Source organism: Aulonocara sp. 'chitande type north' Nkhata Bay, linkage group LG12, assembly GCF_057382095.1.
Source record: "Aulonocara sp. 'chitande type north' Nkhata Bay isolate Kocher_YH1m ecotype deep benthic linkage group LG12, A_spYH_male_GT1.1, whole genome shotgun sequence".
Taxonomy (NCBI): Eukaryota; Metazoa; Chordata; class Actinopteri; order Cichliformes; family Cichlidae; genus Aulonocara; species Aulonocara sp. 'chitande type north' Nkhata Bay.
In genome coordinates, this window is record NC_141355.1 from 17,134,321 (window position 1) to 17,150,634 (window position 16,314).

At 40.9% G+C, this 16,314-nt stretch overlaps 1 protein-coding gene across 1 annotated transcript; it reads right to left on the reverse strand.

Annotated features, from left to right (window-relative positions):
* Positions 1-291: 291 nt before the first annotated feature.
* Positions 292-2,342, reverse strand: LOC147317198 (E3 SUMO-protein ligase ZBED1-like). The gene is made up of 2 exons (XM_086313080.1): positions 1,874-2,342; positions 292-1,322 (listed from the first exon to the last, which is right to left on the reverse strand). Exons 1-2 carry the CDS (start codon positions 2,340-2,342, stop codon positions 292-294), a joined length of 1,500 nt encoding a protein of 499 aa, XP_086169206.1.
* Positions 2,343-16,314: the final 13,972 nt, after the last annotated feature.

Here is a 16,314-nt window from a genome sequence, read left to right on the forward strand (position 1 = left end):
TAAAAATTGTAAACTAAATGTAAAATGTAAACTAAAAAGATGCAGATCTAAAATAACAAAGGCATCTTGCTCTTTAAAAAGTGCTTACACTGAATTAAAGTTTTCTAAAGTGCTTCTTTGTGTGTATTGCTGAACAATCATCTGGTACTTTGTGCAAAAAACCAAACATGTAAACAGATTGAATGAAATTAACAAAATTACATTCTTTGGTCAGTGGGTCTTTGTGCAAATCTCCAATGACAATAACAATATAGAAAGAACACAAACAAGCAAGGCCAACAACTGTACAGCTTACAGATTTTGTGCCAGGAAAACTAATCTGTCAACATTATCAGGCTTCAACGATGCCCTGTGGCAGGTTACAATGTTTCCACTGCAACTAAAAATCCTTTCAGAAGGGGAGCTGGTAGCTGGCGCACAAAGATATTTCTTGGCCAGGAGGCTCAGTGCTGGAAAGGCAACTTCATGTTCCTTCCACCATTTGAGAGGGTCAGCATCACTCTCTACACAAACTGACAACAGGTAGCTAGAAAATTCATTTTCGATTGCTTCCCTTTTTGTGAAACCAGTGTTGGTGGCTGTGCTGTGCTGGAAGAAGCTTGCCAGTGATCTCTTTTTTTTAGCTGTGTGTCCTACTGCTGCTTCTTCTTGGTCTGCAGACTCAGGCACGGCTGGATCAGTCAGCTCAGACAAACACGTACCCTGATAGCTGAGCAGAGACTCTGCCTCCAAGATGAGTTTATGTTTTAGTGCATTAATCTTCTCACTAGGGATGTATTTCGCCCTGAACCGTGGATCCACAAAAGAAGCCATGTCCAACAGGTCACTGGTGGATGGATCTGCATATTTATTGTTGAGGTAATCCACAATGCGGGTCTTGATGGATTTACACAGCTCACTATCCTCCTCTCCAGGTGCCAGGAGACTAGTGTTAAACAGGTGTAGCACAGGTCTGACATAGGACAGGGTCACATACTTCTCTCCTGAAAGTGCATCAGTGAAGTCCTGACAGGGTTTGAGAGCTTTCTGAACTGCTTCCAGGACCTCTATGTCCTGCCAAGTAGGGACTAGAGGTCTGGTTTTCATGTCGACAGAGAGGACTTTAGAAAGTGCTCTTTCCTGCTCCAGAACTCTCTCTATCATGAGAAGCCTTGATCCCCAGTGAGTTGTTGCCTCTGTGAGTAGCTGGTGACTTGGAAGACCCAGCTGTATTTGCACTTCAGCCAGCTCTCTTCTCTTCCTCCAGCTGTAGGAGAAGCTGCTGACGACTTTCTTACACAGAGAAATAGCCCGGGTAATGCGGGCATCATCCATAGCATGTCCTGTGACACACAAAATACAAACTTTTAAAATCACTTTAATTGTTATGTTAAGATGCAAATCACTCAAAGGCAAATTAACATCCATCTCAGTTGTATAGAATGTGATGCATAAGACTTAACAATATTTGCAAAATGTGTCGTGTATTGTATAACCTAGAAATGGTTCTAGTTAAACTATCTTGGTAAAATCACCAGATCACCAAATGATTAGAACATGTTTTTTTTCGGTTTTTTTACACCTTTTAATCTCACTATGTATTTAAAAATGTATCCCTGTCTTGTCTCAACTGTGGTCCTCATTTAGTGTCACAACTCAATCTAATACAAAGACAAATACACCCCAATACGTTTATTGGATTTAATAGGGATAGTTTATTTATTTGTTCAACTAACTTTCGATTTCTAAGTGATAGATGTATATGCTGGCTATGACTTATAAAAATATTTGTCTTGTGGTCCATAGGCATGTTTAGCTCTACAAGAGACTCTATACACTTTTCATTTATTAGCGTTTTTTTTTTCCAAATCAAAAAATTCAGTATTGCACTTACCAATGGCCAGATGAAGCCTGTGACCAAAACACTGGATTCTCGACCACTTGTTCAGTTGAACCGCCTTGACAATATTAGCCCCGTTGTCAGTTGTTATAGCAACCAGTCCCGTCGGGTTGAGCTTCCAGGTTTTGAGCACATCCTGCAGGGCTTCAGCTATATGCTCTCCGGTGTGGTCTTGAGGAAAGTAGCTGGTCTGGAGACAGGCAGTTTTCAGTTCCCAGTCTTCCATGAAATGTATAGTCACACTCATATATGGCTCGCATGTCCTGCTGGACCACATGTCGGTTGTCAGTGCGAAGTGAGACACTTTGGTGAGCTGGGCAGCGAGACTCTGTCTAACATCAGTATACATTTTTGGCAGTGCTTCTCTGGTGAAGTATTTCCGGCTAGGTAACTGGTATCTTCGGTCAAGAGTTTTTAGCAGCTGTATAAAGCCCTCTTGTTCCACAGTTGAGATGGGGACCATGTCTTTAGCAATATGATAGGCCACTGCTTTAGTAATTTCCCCCCACTTCTCACTTTTTGTATCATATGGCACAGCACGAGTATATGAGTGTTGTAAGGTGGTCTGTTTCACGGCAGGAACCTCGGAAGACTTTGCGGTCTGGGCTACAGCACGCAATTTCACACACTCTTCATACTGCACTTTATGGCGCAGTTGTAAATGGTGGTAAAGATTAGTGGTGCTCGAACCTTTCGTTGCGACGCTTTTTCGACATTCCCTACAGAATACATTATTCTGCTGCTCATCTGACACTTTGAACCCGAACCATCTCCAAATAATTGAGCCATTGGTTTTCTTTTTTCCGACGAGCTCCTCTTCGCTAGCTCCTGTGTCCATCTTGTTGCCAACTGGAGGTTTAGCGATGGGGGAGGGGGTTTGTGTTCAGTGAGGGTGAGAGGCGGGGCAAACAAACCCAGACGAGAGAGAGGCAAAATAGCGGCTCCACAAGTGTAATTATAACGCAACATAGACTATATCGATATAAACGATATTGTCACAGCTTATGTCTTGTATAAAAATATATCGATATTTTTTAAAAAATCGATATATCGCCCAGCACTAATATATATATATATATATATATATATATATATATATATATATATATATATATATATATATATATATAGTGTGTACATTGGGTGAATGTGCAGTAGTAGCAGCAAGCAGGTGAATTCTGTACATTAATATGAATAGACATCTGACTATTTTACAGGATAGACAATGTAAACATATTCAAAATTAAAGGAATTGAAATGTACATTGTGCCTTGGTTTAGTGTCTGGAAGAGTCCTGTCTCAGTCAATTATAGATGATGTGAGAGGGCGGGTGTGTGTGTTTAGGGCACGGATGGCTTGGGGATAGAAGCTCCTCTTGAGTCTCTCTGTCCTTGCCCGGAAGATGCGGAACCTTCTACCAGATTGCAGAAGTTGGAACAGTTTGTTGCCAGTGTAACGCAATCTGTACTTACGCCAAACCTTTAATGCGTGGAAATCAGGACTGTTGACCTTGGGCAGTTCACTAGGTGTCGGTGTCATCAATTTCACCCCGATGTTTAACCCAGAATCACAGTTTCTCTAAAAATAGGTTACAAGAAATCAAATGTATCCCAAATATCTATATCCTGTCAGAAGCTAGTTTCGTAAAGGAGATTGGTAGTAGCTGCTCCACCACAGGAACAATAAGGCTTCCAGCACACAATGGACACCACACTTACTTAACATAAACACATTTATTAGACAATTTTAAATAATAAACCCCTTTTTTTTTGTAGTGTCTTTCCACTCAGTGTCATAAGAAAAATAAAATAAATAAATAAAAACAAATATGTATCCTTTAAGGTCCTTTGGCCAAAAGAAAATCACCTGAGCTCAGGGAAAAATAAAGCGCATCGTTGGGGCCCTTTGAATTGTTCCTACCGCTCTGTTGGAACGGTGTAGCATCCAATAATAGCATCCAGCAAGCAGCAACGACCATCTATTTGCCAGGACGGTTCGGCAGAGTCATCAGATGAGGACTTCCACAAGGCAGTTCATCCAGTAGGATCCAGGGCACCAAAAGGGCAAACAAACCAGCCTACACACAAGTGTGCAGAAGAATTAACTGAAATGTTCATAAGTCTCAGTACCACTGACTCAGTGTCCATGTCACTAACGGCTTATTTAACAGACTTACCATTATAATAATACAGGTTTGTCAAAATAAAAATATAACAGAAAATAAATGCTGTTAACAATGCTCATTAATGCTGTTCTCTTAGGCATAACATAATAACACTGTAACTGACCTCGTGTCGGCCGCCATTTTAGGACATTAGCTAGGCTCACTTAACGGCTAGCTTGCTAACAGTCAGCCAATAACACACGTTATACAATATTTAGCCTCTTTCTTAACAACATGACAGCGGTAGATTTGATACCTCGCTGCAGTATAATAAGGCACAAAACATTTCATACGAACATGAGCTGCACGCTAACTCACCAGAGGAGTTCGTGTAATGGCGAATGCTGTCGGACTCAGCTCCGCTTCACGTTTGTAACTGCTACAAGACTTTTTCCTAACAACATATTAAATCATTAGCTTCACATATAAAGGTTTTTAAAACTATTTACAGCGACTCAAATGTCTACTGTACCCGAATTTCCAGCTCGTAGAGGGCACGAGAGCAGCATGCGCCTCATCGGACGAACGGAAGGAAAAACTCTGTAGCTGGACTAGAGAGTGGCTATGCGCATGGCACAGTGGTGCGTTCAGTGACCACAAATAATCAGAAATCCCATACTCAAACAATGATCTGGGTTACACCAGGATGGGACGGGTCCTTCAGTATCTGCGCTGCTCTAGTCCGGCATCTCCTGGTGTAGATGTCCTGAAGGGGGGAGAGCAATCCTGCAGCAGCGTTCTGCTGTACGGATCACTCTCTGGAGAGCTTTTTGGTCCTTCACACAGCTGTTCCCAAACCACGATGTCATGTTCTGTGTGAAGATGCTCTCCACAGCGCCTGTATAGAAAATCCTGAGGATCTTTGGAGAGACCCTGAACTTCCTCAGTTGTCGTAGGTGATACAGGCGCTGCCTAGCCTTTTTGGTCTGGACCTGAATGTGGGCAGCCCATGTCAGGTCTGAGGAGATGTGGACACCAAGATACTTGAAGGACTGCACCCTCTCCACTGGAGCTCCATTGATGATAATGGGCTTGTAGTCTCTGTGCTGACCCCTTCTGAAGTCCACCACCAGCTCCTTGGTCTTGCCGACGTTCAGCTGGAGGTGGTTGTCCTGGCACCACGATGCCAGATTCTTCACTTCATCCATGTAGGCCGCCTCATCGTTGTTGGAGATGGCACCCAACACCACTGTGTCGTCAGCAAACTCCACAATGGTGTTGGAGCCATGGGTGGCCACACAGTCTGAAGTGTAGAGGGAGTAGAGCAGTGGCGAGAGGACACATCCCTGAGGGGCTCCTGTGTTGATGGTGATGCTGTTGGAGAAGCACCTGCCCACCCTCACCACCTGAGTTCTGCCAGTGAGGAAGTCCAACACCCATGCACACAGACGGCTGTTAAGTCCCAGATCCCTGAGCTTTGTGAACAGTCTGCAGGGCACTATTGTGTTAAACGCTGAACTGTTATCAACAAACAGCATTCGCACATAGTTACCCTGTTTCTTGTCCACGTGGCTGAGAGTGGTGTGTAGGACGTGGGCGATGGCATCCTCTGTGGATCTGTTGGATCTGTAGGCGAACTGCAGCGGATCTGTGGTGTCTGTGATGGAGGAGGAGATGATGTTCTTCAGCAGCCTCTCAAACACCTTCATTACTACCGAGGTCAGTGCAACTGGCTGGTAATCGTTCAGGGATGAGGGTTTGCTGTTCTTGGGCACAGGGATGATGGTGGATCTTTTGAAGCATGTGGGGACCACAGACTTCGCCAGGGACTCGTTGAAGATGTAAGTGAACACACCTGCTAGCTGGTCAGCACAGCAGCGCAGCAGACGGCCGGTGATGCCGTCTGGCCCCGCCGCTTTCCTTGTGTTCACTCTCCTCAGTGCCGCTCGGACGTCATGCTCCGCGATGCTGGTCACCGGTCTCTCGCTGATGACGTCACTGTCCTCGGTAGTCAGGCGGTAGATAGCATTAGCCGCCTGGCTAACCTCGAAATGGGCGTAGAACTGATTCAGTTCGTTGGTGAATGCAGAGTCGGCGTTGATCGGCGCAGTGTCCCTGGCTTTGTAGTCCGTAATGGTGCGTAGTCCGTGCCACATACTCCGTGTGTCGCCCTGGTGGAAGCGGGACTCCACACGTTCCCGGTACCTGCGTTTGGCATCTCTCACCGCGCGCCGCACGCCGTATGAGGCCGCTTTGTAGGCGCTCATATCGCCAGTGGCGAGACCCGCGTTGTAGGAGGCGGTCCTGGCGTTTACTGCAGTGCGGATCGATCTGTCCATCCATGGTTTCTGGTTTGGGAATGTGGTGACTCTCGCAGTGGGGATAATCTCCTCCACTGGCATATTGACGAAGCATACTGCTACTTCCGTAAACTCGTTGATGTCGACTGCGCATGCTCTGAACATGTCCCAGTCGACGTCGTTGAGTGCGTCCTGTAGCGTAGCTTCTAATTGGGCAGTCCACCGTTTTACCTCCCTCGTGGTCACGTCTTCCCTCCGTATGTTTTGTTTATACTGGGGAATGAGAAAGATGCCGTTGTGGTCAGACTTCCCAAAAAATTTAAATTGCTATAAGTAGGGCTGAACGATATATCGCATTTGCGATAATATCGCGACATGATCAAGTGCAATTTTCTAACCGCAAAGGCTGCGATTATACTCTGGACATGTCCAAATTCATGGGCTGCATCCTCCTGAGGCCGCATTTGTAGACCGATTACGTCACAGCGACGTGCCGAAGGCTGTCCAAATTACTACCATATCCCAGAATTCATAGCGCGGCCCAGCCAAACTCCAGTTTCCAGCAATGGCGGCCGCTACTAAGTTTTAAAATTACTCATACTAATCTTTCTGGGTCACAAAATAAACTTTTAACATATTTTCAGGCGAGAAAGTAGTTGTGTAAACATCAAATATCTGCTCGGTTTATCAAGATATCGCATATTTGCAAAAGTGCTTCGACGTTTTCAGAGGCGTCTGCTACCCACCAGCTCGACAGCTAGCCGGGAGCTCGAGGGTTACTGATGCGGCCGAGAACGGCACAACTCCCGGCACATCATTTTCAGATCACCGCGGAGTTTCGCTGCTCGGGTTAAACGTAATATATAAGTCACTTAGACAACCTAAAAATGTTATTGTTGGGCTTTTTTCAGTGTTTTGTTTGTTCGTGAGTAAATCGGTTTGGCTGAGATTAAAGTTATTAGATTAGATAAAATAAAACTTTATTAATCCCCCGGGTGGGTTCCTCCTTGGTTTTCACACAGCTGACTAAACGTCAAACAGAAAACTTATTAAACAGAAGTATGAGACAGTCGAGAATTTACACCAGTGTCTGGTTATATTTTAGATAGCAAGAAGCAGACGGCCGAGTTTATTAAACTCCACCGAGACAGCGGTGACGCTAATCAGAAGGCTAGACCGTCCAATTTCACGCCTTTAAACTTTAAAGGCGTGTTTGTGTGTGTGTTTATACAATTGCTATTATGTTTGCACTTTATGTGTAATGTTACTGACTGCAGAGATCAGTAAGATGTGTGTATTTTTTATTTATTAGTTTTATTTATTTAATATTATTTTTTAATTGAATGACTGTCTAGTAGTTCACAGATGTCGAAAAACTGAGTGTGGTAAAGCCACTGATTTTGTTTATGTATATTTCTGCAATCTGCACATTGTACTGACTTTCATTTTAATGTTTACACCAGGGTTCCTTGTCAGCACTTTATGCTCAGATGTTTGTAAGCTAAAAATAAACTATTGTGTATGTTCAAATATACTGTTGTGATTGAAGAAGTTAAATAAAAATGTCAGTCATCAATTCATGCATCACCTCATGTCATCATAACAGAGGTCTGTCTTCCAGGAAAGAACAGTTTAAAATTAATGTAATATAGTATTGGCCATACTATATGATGTATTGCTTGTCTTTGTTTAATAATACAGAAGACAAAGACCTTAAAAAATAATCGCATGCAATCGCAATATTGGGGCAAAAAATCGCAATTAGATTATTTTCCATAATCGTTCAGCCCTAGCTATAAGTAACTTGTTGGGCTATAATATGTGAAACATATGTCAAATGCATCCCTCATGGATGACATAAAGCCATCTCTCTCTCCTGCTCTTTTATTTCTCTCTCTTGCTCCATCTCTCTCTGCTGCTCTTCTGTCTCCTCTGTCACAGACTTCTCCACTTTTGATGATAAATCAGCCTGGTGCAACATGTAAGGATTGGCACAATTTGTTAAGATTTTGAGAAGTTTGAGAAACTAACCTTAAGCATAAAATAAAATTTACTATCAGTAACTTCATAGCACCCGCCCAGCAGTATATAAACTCCGTCATGCTAGCTAGTACGCAGTACCAGTTATTCTAAGCGACTGTAAAAAGTCAGCACAACTTAAACAAACTACAACTAAACTTGGTTTATATCTGACACAGATAGACAGCAGGTCATAACTTCTTACCTGAAGTTCAGTTTCTCTGCCACTATGACCGGTGTCTCTCCTCCTCTTGCCTCCGCTTTCCCTTATCCACCTGCTGGCCTCCACCACTTGCTGATGTTGCTAAATCTGTGGAAGCTATGCCATAGCTACCGCCAAACAATTCAGTTATTTTTACACATTTGGCAGCGTCTGCCTGAAGGGCTTGTTTCTTTTTGGCCCTAATTTTTTCTGCACCTCCTTTCCTTTTTTTGTTCTCCATTTTCTTTAATTCGTCTATAAGATTGCTAAACAAGGGGGAGGGTGCATCCGACCTCCTCGGCTGTAATTGGTCCAGCCCAGAGTCGATCATGACCAATTGGCCAATCCAACACCTTTCATTATTTATACCCTTCCAAAAAAAAAAAAAAAAAATTGATCGGCCCATAAAAACAAAAAATCGCCAGCGGCCCACCGATGGCCAGTCCAGCTATGTCACCAATCCTCAGGATTCTATACCCTCTGTGTTATCTATTATAGAAACTTTTGGATATTTGTCCGGGTATTAGGTTAATATGAACAAAACTATTGCTATGCCACTGGGAAATCTGCCTATGACATGCAATATCCCATTTACCTGGTCGGGTTTGGGATTTGAGTACTTGGGGATACACATTTCACCTAATATAAGGAGTATATTGAAACAGAACATAGACATAGTTCACAAAAGCGTCAAAAAAGATCTTTCTAGATAGATGGATCTCCCGGACCCCTGGATGGGAAGAATAAATTTAATTAAAATGAATGTGATGCCACGGCTTTTATATCCCTTACAAATGCTCCCAATAACTCTTACCAAAAAAATTGTAAAAGAAATCGAAAAAGATTAAGTATGAAAACATTACAGCTGCCCAAAGATAAAGGGGGTCTTGCCTTTCCTAACATTTTGCTGTATAACTGGTCATGTCATAGTAGAGTTATACATGAATGGCTCCACGCATATCTAAAAGAGACAGAGAATCCCCTTGAAGCCTGGACATGTTCGCCCTTTAATCTCCTAAGCGAACTAGTGAGTAAATATATTAAAAAACATAAAAAGTAATGATTGATACTTACTTAAAAACATGGCGTGATATGAATAAATACACTGAAAGTAATCCTATACTGAGTTATCTAACACCTTTTATAAATAATCGGCACTTTTAACCGGGAATGAAAATTGTAATATTTCAGAGATGGTTTGGTGGAGGAATACGTTTAATTGTTTAATGGGAATGTTTGTATGTCTTTTGAGCAGGTCCAAAAGAAATATGGAATACATCAAATGCATTTTTTTGCATTTTTACAGGCTCGTCACCTAATTACTTCAAGTTTTGATACTTTGCATAATACAATGCAACTAGGACCCATGGAAAAAACATTTTTTACACTTAAATGCAGATAATAGTACTATAAGACAGTTTTACAATACACTACAAGGTTATAACAAATATAATATTGGAAAACTGATTAGGAGTTGGGAGGGTGACCTCCAGTGTCATTATGATGATCATGCCTGGAGTGAGTGCATACAATTTGTGCATTCTTTATTTCTTAGTAACAGATTTAAAGAAATACAATATAAAATTTTCCATAGACAGTATACTATTTTTCTGAATAAAATTGATCCGAGCAGGTCTGCACAATGTATTAAATGTAAATCTGTGGCGGGGTCCTACTTGCACTGTCTTTGGACTTGCTCAAAAATCTCAAAATTTTGGCTCTGTGTAACAAAAGAATTAAAAGGTATATTTAAAAGCAGAATACAAAAAGTTCCTGCTCAGTATTTATTGGAGCTGCCAATTCTGAACAAATTTCCAGATAAAAACAAATATATTCTACTATGTAAATTATTGTTTTTGGCAAGAAAATGCATTCTTTTCATTTTGATTAATGAAAAACCACCAACAATAACTAAGTGGTATAAAGAAATCTTTAGAGTTTTACAAATGGAAAGACTGAGTGCAAAAATAAGTGGCAATGATGATATTTTTTTGGATATATGGCGCCCGCTATTTGATTACTTACCTGATGATCTGAAGAAAACCATAGTGACAGGGACAGCCCCACTCCAATGGTGGGTTGAGTTTGTCAGGACAAATGTGTAAATGAGTGGTAGACCGATTTATATATACTGTATTAGTTCTCTGTTTTCATGTCTCAAACTGCTTATTGTGTCTGTTTTTTTTTTGTTTTTTTTGTTTTTCTTTGGGGTTTCTTGTTGTTGTTTTTTGTTCTATTTTGTATAAACAAAAAAGGAAATAAAAAAAAGGAAAAGAAGAAATAAAGAGCTTCACACAGCACCGAGACACAAATTAAGTATCTGTGGAAGCTGCCAGGGAGCCAGGAATATCTTGAAAAGCTTCAGTTTTCCACGGCATGAATTGCTGATGTTATCACAAGTCTGCAGGGAGAACAGCCCTCGCTGGGTTATGGACAGCCTGTCTGAATTTTAGATAAAAACCTGCTGACTTTTAACACCATAGTATATAATCTATATCATTTTAATCCTCATCGAACCGTTCAGCGACCCTCATTTGAACACAAACGTGGCATCCACTTGTATTTTCCTCAGCAGAATCTGACTGACTCCTGTGATTTATATCCAATGTGCATATCAGTGCAAACACCAGTTTTATTACTTTAAATTACTTGAGATGCTTTTGACCATGAAGATGCGCATGGCATGGAAAAATTTGGCTGCAGCAAGAGACAGAGGCTGTGTACTTCGTTGCCCACAAACCAACAACGCCATAAGCATTCTGGCATCTGGCTTATGTTCCCATCATAAGCTTTTCTCAAATTCAATTAAAAAATCAACATTCTCTAAGTGATGCTGAAGAGCTCTTGATGGAGTGCTATGTACATAACCCTGATTAGGGATTATGCATAGATGTAATGAATACCGCAAAACCATTGAGAAACACTCCAGCATAAATCAAAAGCGCAACGATCCTCTGCATTTCAACCTCTTTCCAGTTCTTTCATTACAAAAAAAGGCTGTATATAAAACACATTTAACAACATGGGAATTAGTGTGATGGCGAGAATTATAGATTGTTAGTGATTGTGTGGATTTTTAAGACTTTATTTACTTTGAGACTTTACTTTTTCAGAAAGAGACACAGAAACATTAGCAGACAAGAGAATTTTATATGACTTTCACTGACTATTTTTCACTAAACTATTGGTTCTTAATAGTGTCCATTTAACCACAGGGTACACAGTGCAACAATAAATCTGGTGTATATACACAGACAAAAATATTTTTCCATTACAGAACAAGACACATGCCACAACAGGGCAAAACATGTTCTGTTTTTACTGAAATACAATATACTAGCAATTAACAACGATACAGACAAACATATCTTATAAAAGAAAGTTTCGATTAATTCAGTCACACCCAACTTTATCATCTGTTTCACTCTAAATGAGACTACGGTTTACAAAGTAAACATCGTGCTATTATAACCATAATTCTCCCCCAAATTGGGATGTTGGGTAAAACGTAATAAAAACAGAATGCAATGAATTTGCAGATCTCAGAAGCCCATATTTTATTCCCAATAGATCATAGAAAACATATCAAATGTTCGAACTGAGACTTTTTATTATTTCATGTAAAACTTGTTTTAAATTGGATGGCAGCAAAATGTCCCATAGGAGCAACAAAAGGCTGGAAAAGTAAGTGGCACTAAAAACAAACAGCTGGAAAAACATTTTGGAAACAATAAGGTTAGCTGACAGCTGATTGGATGTAAAAAGAGCGTGTTAGCGAGAGTTTCTCAGAAGTATAGGTGGGCAGAGATTCACCAATCTGCATCTACAAACTGTAAAGGAATTTCAGAATAATGATGTTCAATGTTAACTTTTTATACCTCATCAGCTTGAGCACATAATATCATCAAAGGATTCAGACAACCTGGAGAAATCTCTGTGTGCAAGGGACAAGGCTGAAAATAAATACTGGATACCTGGGATCTTTGGGTCGTCAGGCAACGCTGCATTAAAAACACTGCATAGACTCGGGAACACTCCCAGAAAGACACAGTTCACTGTACCATCTATAAAGTTGGGTTAATTGGAGATCGGAATTTCAGGAGCAGGCCCATGCCTCCAAAAACGCTCCTTCGGGTTCTCATCTAGGTTCCCGCAGTTCTGCAAGCTGTTCATTCTTGTTTACGTGTCCCACCCTCCTTTAACTTCTTCACTTCTATTTAATACTTTTGGATCTGCCAGGCCCGGGAGTCCCCTTCGAGGCCTTCTCCAAACCCAGTTCATGCTCAGTTCATGTCCAAGCATTCACCTTTACCTACTAAAACTCTGTCAAACCTAAAATGAGGACGTGGGCCCAGCTAGTGAAAGCTCCTTTAAGCAAAGAAGAAGCGACATGTGAGCACGATACAGAAACAGAATCCAGAGCACAATCTCTGGGTCAAAGTTCATTCAGAATGGACTGATACATAATTACATCCTGAGGTCAGACAAATCAAAATTAGACATACTTTGTGGAAAATATGGATGTTGTCCTCTACAAAAAGAGGAGACGGACCATCCAGTTTGTGGCACCGGTGGATTTGAGAACTTTCCCATCTAAAAAGGCACATCAGTGTGCAACATACACTCACATCCAGATGATGTCTTTTTCAGGGAAGGCCTTGCATATTTCAGCAAAACAATGCCAAACAGCAATCTGCATCTATTACAACAGTGTATTACAACTTCATAGCAGAAGAGTCCTGGTGCTGAACTTTCACCGAATGAAAACATTTGAAGCATCATGAAACATGTGAAGATCCAGGACTGCTGCACAGCTACGATCCTATATCAGACAACATTCCTGTCTCAGAAGTCCAGAAGCTGCTCTCATCAGTTCCCAGATGTTTACAGACTGTTGTTAAAAGAAGAGGGGACACTACACAGTAGTAAACATGGCACTGTTGTTGCCATCAATTCAAAATGAGATTGTATTTTCTTAAAATGGTAGATTTTATGCTATTCCATGTTTTCTGTGTTCTGTGAATAAAATACGGGTACATGAGATTTGCCGATGATTGAATTTTGTTTTTATTTTTACACAGAACCCCAACTATTTTGAAATGGTTGTAAATAACAGTTGAAAATAGTGACTGTGGCCGTAAACAATATAAGAAATTGTTTACTGAGGTCATAAATTAAGTGAGAAGTAGTGACATTTTCCATAAACTTCCACACAATCAGACTTTTCTTTTCAAACATAGGAATTGCCCCTTGGTTCCATTTACATGCTCCCCCCCCCCCCCCTTTTTTTTTTTTTACTCACCAGTATCTCACAGACAGTATTTACTCATAGATCTGTGGTAGCTCAATGACAGTTCAAATTTCTCTTTTTTTTCTTTAACTTTGAACGGTGGACGCTAACACTCTCTTTGTTTCCAAGGATCAAAAGCTTTAATATGAAATTTAAATCAGCAATGGTGGTTTTTCCTTGTTATTAACTGTTAAGACCTTATTACGTAGGAGTGAATGCCCCTGGGCTTTCTAGCAAGGTCTTAAATAATTCAGTAAAGGAGTCCCTACTGGTAACCATTTAGAGTATACAGGAGTGCAAGCATCACTCCATCCAACACCGTTGGCATGGATTAATGTGTGACACACATGCACATCTGTACAAATGTGCACGTACACCACCACTTAAAACAAAAGACAAAATCAGAAAATTTATTGGTGTCAGACAAAACTGTGCAAAACACTCAAAAGTTCAAGTGATGCAAAAGCTTTCTTTATCCGGTTTCTGACTAGTGTTGATGCAGCATGTTGGGATGACCGATAATAATAAATTCAAGCCCATAATAAATTTGAAATCAAAAACTGATGTTGCTCCTCCACAAATGCATCAAATAACATGATCCTACAGCCAATATAAATTTGATATACTGCTATAAACCTAAACTGTCTTCTGCTCTTCATCATACAACCCTCAGCTAGACATAACTCGTTCCCTTTGGTGAGTGAGCTGGTGTAATCATCATGTCAGTTTTAGTATGAGATAATGCTTTCAATGCTTCACATCAATTTGCGGATCTTTGGTTTCTTCGCGTAGACTCTGGGAAAGTTTGTGGTGTTGCAGTCCCCCGCAGTCTGTGTAAGCTGTAATTGTGCTCGCAAGAGCTGAGCAGTCACATGCTCCTTCCAGTCACCAAGGTATAACTCAGTCAACACGCTGCGTACTGTTTACCCATCTCCCTTTGAAGCAGACTTTTAAAGCAGTGTTTACCTCACTGCTGCCTTAAAAAAAGAGCTCAATCACTTGGGTTTTGGAGACATTTAAAATTGAGTAAGTGAAAACACTTGTCTGTGTGAACGGATGTGGGCACCCCTCCAAAATGTATTCCTGAGATGCCTGGGCTGGAGTCAGATCCAGATGGGTCTGAACTGAAACCAGATGGCTGGGTGAAGAGAACCACTGCGTGCTGCATATAGACGGGCTCCTTTTATGGTACAGGTACCCTGGTTTTTTGGTTGATCGGCCTGCGTGAGTGTGCACGCTTTTGAAGTGTTAATGCGCAAAAGCACACGTGGGCAGTGGAATGTGAAAAGCCTTTTCACTAATTATGTAAAGTCCATAAAAGGATCTTTTTGAACAGAAAAAAAGGAAGAATTATTCTTTAAATGACCTCGTAAACATAGCTGAATATAAGAATATACTAAAGTATTCTTTTTTTTTTTTTTTTTTACTGGAACACAACAGTCCATGACATTAAAACAGGACTTACTGAAGTCATTAGATGTTCGAGTAAGCAGGCATGGCGCTGGAATCTGACACAAATAAAACAACACAGAAAAAGATGCAAGTCTGTGTTTCTTGAAGTGCACATTTTCGAGGTCACGTTTCTTTTCCAATACTGTGATTCTCTCCTTGGATATAATTTGCAGCGGATGTTAAACTTGATGAAGCCATGCAGATGATCTGTTTGCTGCACTGAAATCACAGCCTATGCTGCAGCAAACACACCTGTGCACCAGAGGACATCAAGAAAACAAAAAACACCTTCTAGCAGACAGCAGGTGTTTCGAGCTGAAAAAGCAAAGGGAGAGTTGAAGCTCGGGGAATAATATTGTACAGATTTGTACAGAACTCTGTGAGTGGCTTTGGCTTTTGGGAAACAGTGTGGGACTGATAAATCAATGCATCTCAAGTGTATTTTTAACACCAAGCACTCCTCACATACTGTAAGTAGACAGTACTTATTTCCACCACCAAAAGCAGTCCCATTAAAATATTTCCAATTTAGATTCTGCTTCTTGCATCAAAAAGAGAAACAGACACACAGGCATCGATCCAAAGGAAAAAAAATATATCCAGTATATATATAAATATATTTTGTTGAAATCGTTGTGTGGCCCAAATCTGCACAGCAGTGTCCTTTTTAAATTCTTCACTTCAGGAGGTAACGACTGTGATCAGCTGCAGAACAGCACCAGCAGTAGGGGAGGTAAGATTCTCAGCAAACTGCTCGAGGACACTTTCTCATCGCAGGTGCTTCAATGTGTGACTCCACATCTTAACAATGACGAAGTGGAAACTCTGAAGCAGTGAACGAGCTCTAGCAATGAAAATTCAATGGGGGAATAAATAAATAAATAATCTGTCTAACTCAATTAAGGAGTATTTTATGAATTACAGCATTGTTGCCTGGTGTCATATATAAAGCAAAGTTAATTAGTTACTTCTATTGAGTTTTTTGTGTTAATGAAATATTGAGCAGGAATCCTTTATCAAAGGGATGGTGAGAGCAGCAATAAAAAGGTAGACCAATCTGCAGAAGAA

What these genes read in the sequence shown, in the direction of transcription:
- LOC147317198 (XM_086313080.1), bottom strand. Translation starts at nt 2,342, where the DNA reads ATGGTCCCCATCTCAACTGTGGAACAAGAGGGCTTTATACAGCTGCTA. An exon ending in CAGGCTTCATCTGGCCATTG is followed by an intron (nt 1,323 to 1,873) that starts GTAAGTGCAATA and finishes TGTGTGTCACAG; the next exon opens with GACATGCTATGGATGATGCC.